This window comes from Haliotis asinina, chromosome 6, assembly GCF_037392515.1.
Source record: "Haliotis asinina isolate JCU_RB_2024 chromosome 6, JCU_Hal_asi_v2, whole genome shotgun sequence".
NCBI classification, from domain to species: domain Eukaryota; kingdom Metazoa; phylum Mollusca; class Gastropoda; order Lepetellida; family Haliotidae; genus Haliotis; species Haliotis asinina.
In genome coordinates, this window is record NC_090285.1 from 41,063,707 (window position 1) to 41,079,172 (window position 15,466).

Genomic DNA, 15,466 nt, shown 5'->3' on the forward strand with positions numbered 1-15,466 from the left:
ACTTCCCACCTTACCTGTATACATATACAGATGGCCATTGATGTGTATGTGTCGCCCCTCCGATTGATATACACGACAAGCAAGGTTTTCTACACCGCTGGCAGAGACCCAAATATCGCCCATTCCCTGTGTTTACATTAAATCACTGTTGGGAAATAAATAGCCTATTGAACACTGCCTGCCCTGATAAGGTCTGACACATGCGCAGTACCCCGCTGGTTGATTTGTACAGCAGTTATCCAAATGGAGGTGAGCGAGGAACAAGGTGTATACGTACCGTAATGTTTTTCTAACAACTGACGGAAAGTGTTTTGCCCATATGCCAGCTTCATGTAGTCCTAGAGCACAGTAATGGTGAGTATTGTGGGAACATCACGGTAACATTATCAGTACATGATAGTTACAACATGTGGATATCTTGAAGGTTTACTTAAAACAATAGGCTATGGCTAAGGTACTCTCTCCTGTGTGAGGATAAGCATTTCATAGATTTACATTTTGTTTGGACTCTAAACCAGTTTCTAAATATAACTGGTACCGATGAATGCATTAACCTTTCGTCACATAAAACCATCAGACTACAATCATATTTTACTGCTAAATACTTTCATTCTGATATAAATATTGATGCCGATAAAGCGATCACGACTTATTTTCCTGTCAGATCATTCAAGTTGACATAATGTGAAGAGTTGTACGCTTCTCAAAGGTTGGAAATTAATCCCTTGTAGTGTAAATCATTGTGTTTTTTCTGTCCTATTCTGTTTATCGTGGTAAGTGTCCGCTCAACACTATTATCAAACATAACCATATCATGAAAATGAACGTTAAAAGATGTAAGACAAGCTAAATAGAATACGTCCTCCGGTCTAAAATCGTGAATGTATCACAAATGCATCGCCAAACGGCATTCCGTTAATTTAGTATTTTATAAACTGTTGAGAACAAACACAACCAGTGTCTGACATACAATATTTCTCAACATTGAAAAACTACGATGTAAAATCGTTCAGCGAATTTCACTATATTTAATATGAACCTTGAAACAATGCTTGCATTCTTAGTGTATAAATTATTAAACATCGACAACCTATTGTGAGGTAGTTTGTTTTTAGTAACAAAGGTACGACGTAAAATAGTGCCAGCTTTACTGCCCACATTAAGGCCAATGCATACCGATCACAGCCTTCAACAACTTACTGGCTCACAATGACACAATGAAGGTGGTAGCTCATTAGACTGCCGAGTATTTATGTGTTAGGGGCGTGTTCTGACTTTTATCGGAATTTATCGCGCCTTTATGCCTGTACTCGAATTTGATTTGACAAACCCACTTCCAGCTCTCTCTCTCTCTCTCTCTCTCTCTCTCTCTCTCTCTCTCTCTCTCTCTCTCTCTCTCTCTCTCTCTCTCTCTCTCTCTCTCTCTCTCTCTCTCTCTCTCTCTCTCTCTCTCTCTCTCTCTCTCTCTCTCTCTCTCTCTCTCTCTCTGGAATTTGAGGTCATGAGGAAATGTCCACGGATCGGAGAGAAATCTTTTGTTCACCACTGAGGGCCGAGCTCGTATTTGGTGCTGCAGGAATGCTGCATATGCACTTGGCGGAGGTTCATTGACGGTGAGAGTGTACCCCTCTCAAGACGCTAAACACGTCCATTGGGACAAAATGTGAAGGGATACCAGTACCTCACTGACATTCAAGACATGTAGTAGTACCACATCTGGATGACCATCCTCTAAACACAAGACGACAGTGCTTGGCCTCACCGTGCACACGCCTTGAGTGATTTCTTACTTCATGAGCAAATAGCAACTCGCCCACCAAGAGTCAGCATCTAAATCTGACAGCTTATGTTGGGGATATTATGGGTCGGAGAATACGAGAGGGAAATCCTCCAGCATATCTGTATATCTTGGTGTACAGGAACAAATCCTCCACGAATAATGCTACGCAATGCATCAACATCAAATTCAACGTCTGATACATGTACAGTCAGTGAGGAGGAAGTTGGTGACGTTATTGTGTTAACCAGAAATTAATTGTGAACGTTTGTTGATACTTGAGATTTGCGATTTCTTATGCCAGAATCTTGAAAATGACCGCACTTGTTAACGTCATATCACCAAAGTAAGCAACACTGCTTTCACACAAAGTCAGGTTAATAAACGGCAGTTTTTCGCTCTTTTTGCACTTAGATTTAAAACCATATTATTCCTTGAATTGGATTGTCAGACTATCCAGATAGTAAGTTAAATTGAGGTTTGGAAAGAAAAGGATTGCTATAGTTGATAACATACTGATACTTAGATATATGGGTTGCAGCGTTTATGTTTCCATGTGTATACATTGTATATGCTAAACAAATCCAGTTCACGAAACGTTGTTGAGCTCAGGACGGGTGCACCCGTGAGCATACAATGCAATGGAAATCTTAAACCCCGACACATTCTAAACTCTACCACAAATGTCGCGTTGTTTAACAAGTGCAAACCGTTTGAACGACTAAACTAGCACGAGAAAATGATCAATCAGGTATAGAATATTTGCAAATAAGGAGCTGGAAAATATTCCAGTTTACCCAGATACGATAATGATCCTGGCTAATTAGATCCAGTCTTTGAAAACTTGGATAATAGCTTATCTTGAAAACCGCGACCTGACGGTCGATAGTGTTCACTGGTGAATGCGCAGGCAATAGGCACACACGAATAGTTCACCACAGTGGGTAAAGTATAGGCGACCTGGTTTGTCGGGGCGCAATCAATACGTTTTACAACCCAATCCCCAGCGGGTTAAACCCTGGCTATGTTAAGGGTTATGAAGTCATCATACTTCGTGCCTTTTCGGTACTATTGCTATTGTGGAGAAGTGTTGACAGTAAAATCAGTTCTTAAAATGGAGAAAATATGTTTCTTTTGATATTTTTGGACTTTGATTGTGGTTTCATGCAATAATCTTAAATATGTTATATAATTTGCAACTGTTTACATGAAAAGACAACTCATTTTAAAATTAGGATGTGTAAAACATACTGCCTTGATATTTTTATCTCTTTCAGTGCCTTGCTCGGAATTTTCTCGTATGTTTATTTAGATTGAGTAAGCAATATATAAATTTAATTAGCAATAAGAAAAGGAGCAGTTGATATGAATATTGTTGAGGTTAAATGATATCTAGATAGTACAGTTTATATAAACGTGTACAAGAAAATGAGTACATATTCCAACAATCTGATAGAGATATTCAATATAAATATATCAATCAATAAAGTAGAAGCTTTCCAATCCCGATTTTGTTGTTCAAGTCAGAATCTGTCAAAGAATCACAGCGGGGTATGTGTGCATAAAATGATAACATATAGCACAATCTTAGTCCCTACGACGTAGTCGGCATAACCTATCTGCGTAACATTCAACGGTTGATCCGTTAGATTTAGATAGACTTGTGAAAGCCGGGCCTCTGCTCGTGTTCACTGACATTGGTAACGCATTTGTTTACTCAGGTAAACCGCTTTTTATCGTAGACAGTTTTAGGTGAATGAATGCTTTGTGCTATTCGGGACGAGTGTACAGTTCCATCTGGCATTAAGTTAAAATTAATTATTATAAAAAATATCATCAAGTATTTGTCCACGATCTTGAGAATTATTAGATGACAGCAGAGCAATAGTAGGACCCCGGCTATGTCAAGGGCATGTGTGAATGAATCACTGTGAGACAGTGTGATCCTTTAGGTTTGCCCATTGTTTCACCATTGTTTCACCAGAGGAAGTCTTTACAAACTCGCGCAAAGGCAAGTCAACTGCTCGCAGAAAAAAACACTGGAATATAGGGTACAAGTGGAAACAGGGATTCCCAAAACACACGTGCATCATAGGCGTATATCCATAACACGAATTGAAACCTTTACTGAGGACCTAAATGCTCTGAGCACAAAAATCGTTCAGAGGAAGAGTCGTATTTCTCTATACAAAAGATAAAGCATGCTCGACTGTAAATGGTATCACGGCAAATCCAAGTATCGATTGTCTGATATCATTCACTAATGGTCAACTACAAAAAAAAATCAAGAAACCGGTTTTAATTTTACGAGATAGAGAAAACATGTTCAAAGTAATAAACGTGTCTAAAGTACAAATACATAATTGCGTCTAACATTATTTGTGTCACAGATGTGTGGAATCATCCTCAAAACTAATAACCATAAAGCATTATGAAAGCCTTGCTAAGTCGTGGAACCTTGTTATTTTCATCAAACAACTTTAGACCAAAAGTCGTAAGGCACACTTTGAAACTGACTATGCAATACTTTTCTTTTTCAGGTTTCTGACAAGGCCAGTTTAGTGGAACGAGTATCAATACGTATGTATATATTTCATTTTTCGTTGTTTCCTGAAATAGTCATCTATCTTCTGTTGAGTTATAAAATGTAGACCCGTAGGTCCCGGTGTAGATAGGCCTTCAGCAACCCATGCTTGCCATAAAAGGTGACGATGATTGTCGTAAGAGGCGACTAACGGGATCGGGTGGTCAGGCTCGCTGACTTGGTTGACACATGTCATCGGTTCCCAAATGCGCAGATCGATGCTCATGCTGTTGATCACTGGATTGTCTGGTCCAGACACGATTATTTACAGACCGCCACCATATAGCTGGAATATTGCTGAGTGCGGCGTAAAACTAACCTCACACGCACCTCATATAAAATGTAATATTTAAAGAGCAGAAAAAGATGATGGTGTGAAGAACTTTGGGATCAGTCATTCAGCAGATTGTATTCTAGCAACGAAACAAACAAGAATGGGTAATGAAGGTACCTTTTTCCATGTATATCGTTCACACAAACCGATTTTAGTAAACGAGTAACTTAATCGGGGCCTTACGGTAATGAATTGTCTGTGTACGTAAAATCTGTCTTATCTATAATTCTGTCTTTTTTTGTTTGTAGTGGGATGTGTGATCTTCATTGGACTCTTTGGACTCCTTAAATTTGTTTTAGGTTTGTAAATTTTGTCCTTTTTTTCATTATCATTATTTTAAGACATGATATAAAAGAAAACTTTTAATATATTCTCTGCTCTAAATATATGTAGACAGTAAGTATGTAGCTTTAATATATATAATGATTATGTGTTGTATAACCTACATAAAACACACGTTATAAGAAACTCTTAAGCACTGAACTTTGCTAAAGTATTTGCTGAAACAACCCATATAAGAAAGTCAGCACCGGCTGGAATGTGAAGCGTCACATCACTATCGTTCGGTACAAGGGATTTCTTCATGTCCCAGAATTGGGTAAAATACCCCACATCAAATAGCAAGGATTTGGTATACCGTTGTCACTGAGTAACGTAATCCATATCACATCACATCACATCACGTCAAATCACATCGCATCACCATTTGGTTCAACAACGTACATCACTGTGCAAGCAGCATCACATATGGGTGAAGTGTGCAACTGTAGCGGCCACAAAATTTCCGAGTCCCGTGCTGGGATTCGAACGACGGACCCTCTGATCCAAAGTCGGACGCCTTGTCCACATGACCAAAGAGGTTAACCCCGTCAGCAAGCTGACAAGGTAAGGATGTCATCTTTGGGATGACTCCACGCCCTGCTACACAACCATTAAACCGGCGAAACAGTTTTGTATGAGTTATAGAATGCATATTATACAGTGGAAACCTGATAGTAAACTTTCAAGGGACTCGTCAAAATTGTTTACTTATCAGGTTTTTTACTTTTTACTTACTTTTAGTTATATTTGTAGCAGTTACATAGATGTAGAAATAATAATTCTAAAGTCCTCCGTGCTGATATTACTCAGTGTTCAGTCATTGATGATACTGTTGACAGCACATGCATACATCGCCTTGAAGGACATATAGATGTAAATGAGGTTTTAACATACATTAAACAAAGTAAGTGCTCATTAACACCATGTATTTTACTGTGTCTCACAGGATTGCGCCCTCCTTACCTTCCAAATTCTTCTAAAATATTTTCTCTGATGAATGTTCACGCCCGAGGGAGACACCTGGATAATGTCAACGTGCCACAATACAATATGCCATGTACTGCCGTGTTTCGCTAAGTAGGTTACATAAGTGGGCTTATCTGAATTACGAATGACAACCCGAGTCAGTCCCCGATCAATAGATAGGAACCCCATATTCCTAAACACAGTTAATAGCATGTCACGTAGTCAGTCAGGTGTGTTGTAGGTGGGGGGAGTTCACTTAAATGCACTAATACTATGCACGTACGCATGTATTGAGGGTGTGTGTCGGGGAACAAAGTGCAGTGAGAGTTCACATATTTTAAAATAATATTTGATAATCAGATTTGTATTTGCATATCCTTGATTATCGTTAATAGAACTGGTCTTCCGTAACCGATACAGATCCGTAACCGATGCGGATCCGTAACCGACAGGATCGGAGTATCAGACTGGCTCACTTGTTTGATGAGTGTTATCGCACCCCAGCTGTTTGGAACGGTGTTCTAAGTGTCAGTGTAAGCATTATCTGGTCGAGACTCGATTCTTCACGGATGACCTAATAGCCAAATAACAAAAAATAAAACGGTTCACTGAACGATTGAGTGATTTGACGCCGTCCGCAAGTTTGTAACAGAATCTCTCTTTTAGTCGTGAGAGTGTGTCGCATGCAGTTGTATTGTTCAAGCAAGAAGACGCTGACCACTTCACCGTTGTCGAGCACTGACGAAGTTCGGAACCCAGTAGATTTCCTAAATCTGTCCGTACCAGATCTAGAACAACATCAGAATATTCAGTCTGACTTTTTTGGGTTATTCTACCAAGAGGTCGTATCGTCAGGTCTTGTAATGCAAGCCCATCATTTAAATTGTATCGTGTGCGTCATCGCGTGAACATTATGTCACGGTTGAGAATGTGACCCCCACATTTCAAAGGTCAAGAGTGTTTAGGATCTTCAAACAACACGGACCGCCGTACATGAGATTAATGTTTCGTGTCAAATGTGATGTTTCTTGAACAAGAGATGGTAATAAATACATTTCCTGCAACTAGCACGCATTGTTTTAATTCTGACCGCGTCCGGATGAATTACATCTCTTAATCGTTCCTGGAACCTAATACCATGATTTTTGTTTCGAATCCAAAATCGACCTCTTTCATGATTTGACAACACCATACCAGTATACATGGGTTTCACCAAGTCATAAACGTCGAGGACCTTCACTTCATCCCACACAATGCCCTATCAGAGGGTACTTTAGTTGTCTGGTCATGCCCTATGTCAGATTGCCGTGTATCCAGACGGTTCTGCAAATAATAATTGGTCATACTAAGCTCTGCAAATATTTTTTTTATCACGCATATTACTCATTTTAAGATGGGTATGGGAAAAGGTTAATTGACGGAAATGCCCCCTTCGTATCTGATATTACTATATTTTCACGAAGTGTTCGCTTCTGGAAAAACTCGGAGGTTCTGGGTTACGTACTTTCTGTTCTTGTATTGAAAATTCTATGATGTTCACGTATTAACGGAATTATACGGGTCTTGTAATTCACTTAGTGTTCAGTCCTAACATGCGTTAACTGGTCGTAGTCAGTTCAACATGAATGGCTATCTATACATCTTGTCAATGTCTTGTCAAGTGTTGTGTAGTCACCCTCTGTGTATTACCGCTATCCAGCTAAACAGATCGTGAATTTTTTACTCTGGTGTTTTGGACAAATGGGCTTTCCCTTTTTCCATATTGCCGCGTTTTGTAACATTTAACTGGCAGTAATATGAACCTTTTTAGTTACTACCTATTATAATATCGCTTCTTGTATAATGATACCCTGGTCTCAGGAGCTCCGTTCCGTGACAGTGTCAAAGAGTAATGCATTAGGATAAAAATATCTCAATACAATATAAGAGATAAATCACTCTGAAAGAAGAGTCATTTCGCAAACATTGTTTGAGATTCTAATGTTGTGTGGCCTACATGTGTCACACATTGTTGATATACGACTGTCAAATTCCATAATGCATTAGGATAAAAATACATCACCATACAATAAAAGAGATAAATCACTCTGAAAGAAGAGTCATTTCGCAAAAATTGTTTGAGATTCTAATGTGTGGCCTACATGTGTCACGTATTGTTGATATACGACTGTCAAATTCCATAATGCATTGGGATAAAAATATATCACCATACAATAAAAGAAACAAATCACTCTGAAAGAAGAGTCATTTCGCAAAAATTGTTTGAGATTCTAATGTTGTGTGGCCTACATGTGTCACGTATTGTTGATATATGACTGTCAAATTCCAATGGGGTAAAATGCCTTTTGAGGAATGTAATGTCATTTTGAACAATACAGTGTGCGATACATGAAATTCTTTTTCGAAAAGGTTTCGGAGCTTAAGTATCATGTGTGGCCTGATAATGATTCTGTCTAAGTCCTTAATATACCCGCGAACATGGATTCCACATTATTTATAAACTTGCAAAACTTTAGGAGCTTCTCCAATGACTGTCAGTAATCACACCGACCAAACGGTGGTGAGTGGTCAGTTCGAAAACCAGAATATTTGCTCTCTTGTGATCATAATTTATGTCTATCAGCGCCATAAAAACACATTCTGCAACAATAGCTTTCCATTTGAATGTGCGCCATACAAATGCTTATATGTGGATATTGCTTAAAAATATAGAACGAAACAAGATCAAGCATAACCGTTTGTAAGTTCACAGGGAAACTGTTTCGAAGCAATTATTAAGATGGTTCATCTATTTTTATATCAACACTTCTTTGCGTGCATTCAGAAAGAGAACTTCATCAGTACAATATATGCTTATGAAGATAGGTGGGACATACTCCTCGGGATCTAACAGACAGAAATGAACGTTTTGTGTTTCCCGATCTACCTTTACCGAAGGTGATTTTCCCACTCAGATTTGTAGTGATGGCATGCGCGTTATACTCCTCGTTTGTTCACAATCTTAAGAACCGTGAACATCCGTGTTAGAAGTGACCTATAAGAAGTTACGAACCCATAACGATGCGACTAATAGGATCAGGTGGTCAGGCTCGCTGAATTAGTTGATGGATGTACAGACCGGAAAACCTCTGTGGCGTCACATAACAAACAAATCTGAAGAATAAAACGATGAACAATCGTATGAAATCTTAATGTCATGATATATTCTTGTATCCATGTACCTTCTGCTTTCGTGTTTTATACTTTCATCAAAATACATGCATACAATATAAAGGCATCAAACATCTGTTTTGACAGGATGGGTATACCTCAACGAATGCGCCGACATGGTGCTCCTTCCGGTTTACCTGATACTTGGAGGAGTAATCTCCCTTGTTCCTTTCTTGTTGTCTCTTTATCGGCGTTTCAACCATAAAGTTCGTTCCAAGAAGGTTGTGGACGAACTGTGGTGGATCCTTGGTGCTGTCTTCTTCCTGACACTGGTGCATATTGTGGCGGGTGAGTACTTTTGCTTTATACGTTAGATGAGGTATTCCCACTGAAAGCCCAGCTTCGATTCCTTTCGTGGGCTAGATGTTAGAACCCAATCCATGTCTCTCCCCTCTTGATATATAAAGGAATGCCGATAAATATGGTGCTTTTACAACATGGCACACCATAAACCTTCTTCGAACCTTGCTCTGAACAAGGACCTCTTTTAAAAGCTTTGAAATCTGAAAATGATGAAATGTCAGTATTTGATTCGTTTATAACTTTTAGTATCTCCCCAAATACCAGTCTATGTTGTAAAATGGAATTACTGGTTCATAGGGTTATGTTCGGTGACTTGGTTTGATTGTAATGGTACACGCTATAACATTTCAGCTTGGTTAAATGACATCCACTCACTCAATTTTTACATATCCTATTCCCAATGAATTCTTGACTGCAAATTGCCTAATTTACTGTCGTATTTTTAGGATCCATGTACATCCTTGTGTCTGTTGTGCAAGCCAGAGTTATCGGACGTTTATGTACCGCACCATGGCTACCGCCATTTGGCGTGGCCGCCTTATGCCTAGACTGGGTGTGTTTCGCAGTGTTCCTGTGTGTATTCTGTGATGTGGAGTACGAGGCACCCCCACCAAGCACAGAACCGGCTCTACCCAATTATTGGAGATACAGACACAGACTCAGGCGCTACTAAAACTATTGAGTTCTCTCCCATTTAGAGGACCATTTTGCCAAACACGCAGCCACAGAATGACACTACACTCAACGAAGGAATTTCATAATTCTGGATGTAGACCGATTTGGCAAGCACGTCAGTTTAACACACCACGTATTGTCTTGAAGTATTACATTTTGGTAAATTATTGCGACTTTCTATCCATTTTTACCTTATGTTAAACATTACACGTTTGCTATACTATATTTTCACTGTTAAGTGTGTCTTCAATATTGTTAACATATCTTTGTCATCACAACACGTAATGAGAGAAATTACGTCTAATTTACACCTTCTTGACGAACGGCAAGAAGGATTCCTAAGTCAGGTTTCAGGTGTATCTAACATATTCATCACAACTGACAGACTGTCGGGATATCTAATCACTGCAGATAAAAAACAGTGTAATTAATTTGTTAAGTAATAGCAAATTTCTAGGACGAAATTTATTTTGCCTTTGTGGACCATGCAAAGATCGATGTTTGATGAAGCGACAAATGCCTCAAGGTATGCTATGTTAGTTCTGTGATCACTTCTTGTATGATTACACCACCGCTGTATCCTTCATGTCACTTTCATTCAGAATATGAGTGAGTTATTGAACGAGTGAGTAAGTTGGGTTTTACGCCGCTTTTAGCAATATTCCAGAAATATCACGGCGGTGAACATCAGAAATGGGCTTCACACATTATGCGCATGTGGGGATTCGACACGAATTTTCGGCGTGACGAGCGGACGCTTTAACCACTGGACTATCCCACCGTCCCTCAGAATTTGAAAGCGACTGGATGCGTGAAACAGAGCCCTGTGCGAAACAGAAGACATTTCATATTCAAACGTTTTACAAACTCGTGTACGTACATATCATTATATAATAAGCCTTATTGGCATCAAGTTCTAGTCGAACTTTGGAGCTCTCACATGGGATTAGAACGATGGTACTCCCAACTAACATAGATAACAACATGCGGTTAATGTTTGAATACATTCATCGCAAGAGTCTTTGTAAACAGTAGGTTTAGGCTCCTGGTTTAAGCCTAGGAATGTTCAAGCATGGGACTTGTCTTTATGTGTGTGAGACCAAGGTTTTCGACAATAGAAAGAAAATAATCACGTCTTTCAAACGTAGCCATCGAGAGACTTCGTATGGTTTGAAAACCAAACATAACAGGTGACGTAACTGGAATTACCTTTACGCACAAACCCGCCTGCTTCATATTTAGAAAACAAATTGTAGTCCATGGTTGCAAATGTCTTTAGGTAAACACTGCACAGATATATACTATATATCGACTTATCAGAGTAAGACATAACGGTGTTCTACTGTACACTTAACATCCATACTTAGATTGCATGTATGTGAATATGTTTCGGTATGACGTGATTCAAATGGCAGCTAAAAACGGGTATCTCACCATAAAACGACTTTCGTGTATTAATGATGTAGCATCATACTGACAGCGGTTGTTACATGTAAAAGATGTCTGTTGAAAACGTAGTTATTGCCGGTTGCCTTTCCCATGTTACGTGAGCTGAAATACAAAATGATTTAAACAATTTCGAATAGTGCTCAGAAGATCTATATAATAATGGTACTTTAGAATTGGCACACATTGTCCACGTAGCATGAAAACATGCAATCCTGTCATTTAATCAACTGATGAAACTCACTTTTGATAGTTTTGCCCGGTGCAGAATATTTTGATTTGTTTAACATACCTATAACTTATATGAGTGCCATATTAAGTGTCTGTAAACTGTGTGAGGTCTTTTGTATATATTCATGTAAAGAAGCGAATTGTGATACGTGCTCATGGACACTGAGATTGCTCTCTAAGAGACATATACATTCATGTTATCATTTATATTGTTGTAAATAAACATATTAAAAATATGATCTTCTTAAATTATTCATTTAGGATCCATATCGTAGCGCCACGGCATTCGTACACCTACGACATAACGAGCTAACGACGGTTCGACGTTATGAATGTTTTGTGGATTGGGACCTAGAAGTACATCTGTTTAAGTAAACTCTCGGACAACCTACAGGTAAAGGAAGAGCTACAGCGTACATCCACAAGGCAGTTTGGATCCAAGACTGGCTCCAGTTGTAATCCTTGCTCTGTCTGCAGACCCTGAAGCAAATATATCCAAGAAAGCCCTCACAAGTCTAGAAAATGTGGCAAGTCTAGATTTCCTCAGCTTAAGGAAGTTTCAGGGCTTCATTATATTTAACTTTTAAAAGTAAAATGTGTTCATTTCAGAGACTAGTCGCTAGTCTACTACACAATTTTCTTGTTTTAGGATTTCACAGTGAATTATCTTAAGTGAGGGTCACATTAATCACGAGGCTCCATTTATGGGAGCGAAATGTATTATCGAAATGACAATTTCTCTGCATTAGGAACAAACAAAAAGATACATGGGGATTCAGTGTGATGGGAATGTATGGTTTTTCTCTCATCTTTACTGAAACAGCTGTACGTATATGTCCGACTCTCTGTTTAATTCATTATGGGTCATGTTCACCGAAAGCCACGAAATCTAAACAGTGGTAGAAATTTTACTGTCATCAATATTTGATTTGTGATCCCGTGTCACGACATTCCTATGTAGTTTGCCCTACAGTCATAGATAGCACACCTATGTCGGCCTCAGATCAACGTTCTTCGATTACGGGTAGTTCATAAATTGTTATCAATTTTCATGCCCGGGCAAGACGATTGTTTAACAATTCTTTTGAAGTTAAAACAGCTGCCTTTTTACCGTATGTTTTATTTTGTTGATGGTGGTAACAGCTGGATCTCAACTGTGCATTTTAGACAGGAGGGAAATTGAGATATCTCAAGTATGTCTTCGTGTTTCACAATGCTATACACTAATACCTTCAATCAGAAATTATGGAATACACCACAGAATTTAATCAGGGACTACCGAGGTAGAATCAAGAGGGAATACCAATTCGAATGTAATTGCTTTGCATGTGCCCTGTATGTATGTTGTTTTACAAAGTCGCATTGCTTTGCTCGATTAGTGACGATTACTTCGAAATAAAAGCAGTTTCCTTCTTATCGTTAATCCAAAAGATGGAAGTAAGCAGGCACGGGTTGTCCACCACAAAGCATTCTCAAATCTGATTCTCAGAATATTTATTATCACACCAATTCTCCACTAGTAATCACTGGATGTCAGAGCGGCATGTTGTAATCTCAGCGCCATCGTGACAAACGTTCACGTTTATGAGATGTATTAAATGTTATGAGTGGCTATCAAATGCAAGTGTGACCATTCATGGCTGTTGTTAGACTTTAAATTTCACTATTAAGGAGAATTATTAGATCTTACATGAGAATTATGTCGCGCTGGCCTTGACAAAATGTCTATTTGGTCCCACTTAAGTCTTGACATAGTAATCATATTTATGAAATACTTAAGTTAACTGCTTTTGAGAGTCAAGAATGAATATGTATTTCATGTTTAGTCATGGAATGCTATTTTAAGAAACAAATTTCAAAGGCGTTATAGATTCACACTTTCCTTGTCTGTGACGTCAGTTCTTCCTGTCGACAAGTTTGACTGATGAGTGAGTTTGTCATGCGACTGTGACAACCTTGTCACGCTTTCGTTCATGTACGTGACGGTCGCCATTAGAGGACTTAGTACGAACTCTGTATGTGCTTTTCCATCCTTCCTCCTTATGCTTGGTGTCATAAGACATTTATGTTTTATCTTTAATCCCGCATGAAACATATATCACCATTGTTTGCAGTCAGTTGCAGATTTTGTGAGGTGATAATATCTGATTTTCTAGTTGTCTTGTGGGATATTATCCGATTTCCCGGTTAACCCTTCGAATTTTGAGGATAAAAACACTGCTGCTCCCGTTAGAACATAAAGAGAATATTCAAGCAAAAACGTCCTGGTGTATTTACATAAATTATCATTCAGTCAAAACCAATGTTCCGATGAGGGTAACTGTGCTAGTGTTGGTGTAATTAGCTGACGTGTAAATTCTTGTTGACAATGTGTATTGACTACACGACTAAGCGTTTACACTTCTTAAATAGACTGAACTGATGCAGGGTGATTCCACTTTTAATGGTTACCAAAGGTAACAATATCTGATCTAATGATGTGACAGTGGTACGGGTGTTACTCTTTCATCGCGAAGCTCTAGGTTCCATTCACAAAGTGGATAATATGTAACTCTTGATGTTACAGTGCAACCACAATCTTGTTCTAATGTTTTTCTCCGTCACTCACTCTGGTCACAAAGAAAGTATGTTTAAATATACCGAAGGGATGTTAATTGCTATAAGTACTTACTGCCTGTGTCCAGGCATGGGTTGAGGTCTGTAATTCGACTACAGTGTAAAGTGGATATGTGTTGTTGACAAATATCTCATCATGGAAATAATAGAAAGTGATGAAGGTCCATAATCGTATTTTGATGATTCTGATTGACTTGACATCCTCATAATTCTGCTTAAACACTGTTAACCCACTTGTCCCTAAATCACTCACTGAATGTTGTTAAAACGCATTTACATTTTCAAAGGTTGAAAAACAGATATATTCGTGTCTATCCTCTGAAGCCAAAACGAACTTCGCCATGCAATGTGCAATTGGCTTATTGTCTCTCTTTAATTATAGGTGCAGTATGACAGGGGTAGGCAATGTAACAGTAACTGTTAATTGCAGAATGATCTTTCGCCACAGGCGGGTCTGTTGTACGTTCTTTCGATGATCTGTCTACAACCTGGGGATAAGTCGTTATTTTGAAGGAATTTGTTTTGTGTAAAAACGTAAGCTTGCAGTAAAGAGGATGTCACATATGACAGAGAGTTGTATCTATCACCGTGTGCAAATCAACTGACATGTTTATTGTTTTTAATAATGAATTGAAGTCTTCTAACACGTTAATGATTGATCATGAAATGAGTGTTATTCCCTAAGGAACTATACAATATATAACATGTATCGTTGTGTTACATCTCCAGTATTCCGTTTATGCCAAAAGAGGTTAAGGGCCCTCCACACTTATTTCGAATTGACAGGAATCAAGGAGAACAGTTAGAAAATGTATCCGTCAAAATATTTTCAAACACTGACGCCAGGGCTCATATGAAGAGCATTCGGGACGTTCTGACTGTATTCGGGGTGTATTTAAGGCACTTTCGAGCTGTATTCCAGCTTTAGTCGAGATACATTCCTCCCCATTCGCGACATCCTGACAAGATTTTAAGTGGCTTTTCTTTTTTATTCTCCCCCGAA

General features: G+C 38.7%; 1 protein-coding gene across 1 annotated transcript; it reads left to right on the top strand.

Moving 5' to 3' along the window:
* Positions 1 to 204: 204 nt before the first annotated feature.
* LOC137286938 (uncharacterized) lies at positions 205 to 12,081 on the top strand. The gene is made up of 5 exons (XM_067818978.1): positions 205 to 354; positions 4,318 to 4,357; positions 4,944 to 4,994; positions 9,280 to 9,480; positions 9,942 to 12,081. Exons 1-5 carry the CDS (start codon positions 352 to 354, stop codon positions 10,166 to 10,168), a joined length of 522 nt encoding a protein of 173 aa, XP_067675079.1. The 5' UTR covers positions 205 to 351; the 3' UTR covers positions 10,169 to 12,081.
* Positions 12,082 to 15,466: the final 3,385 nt, after the last annotated feature.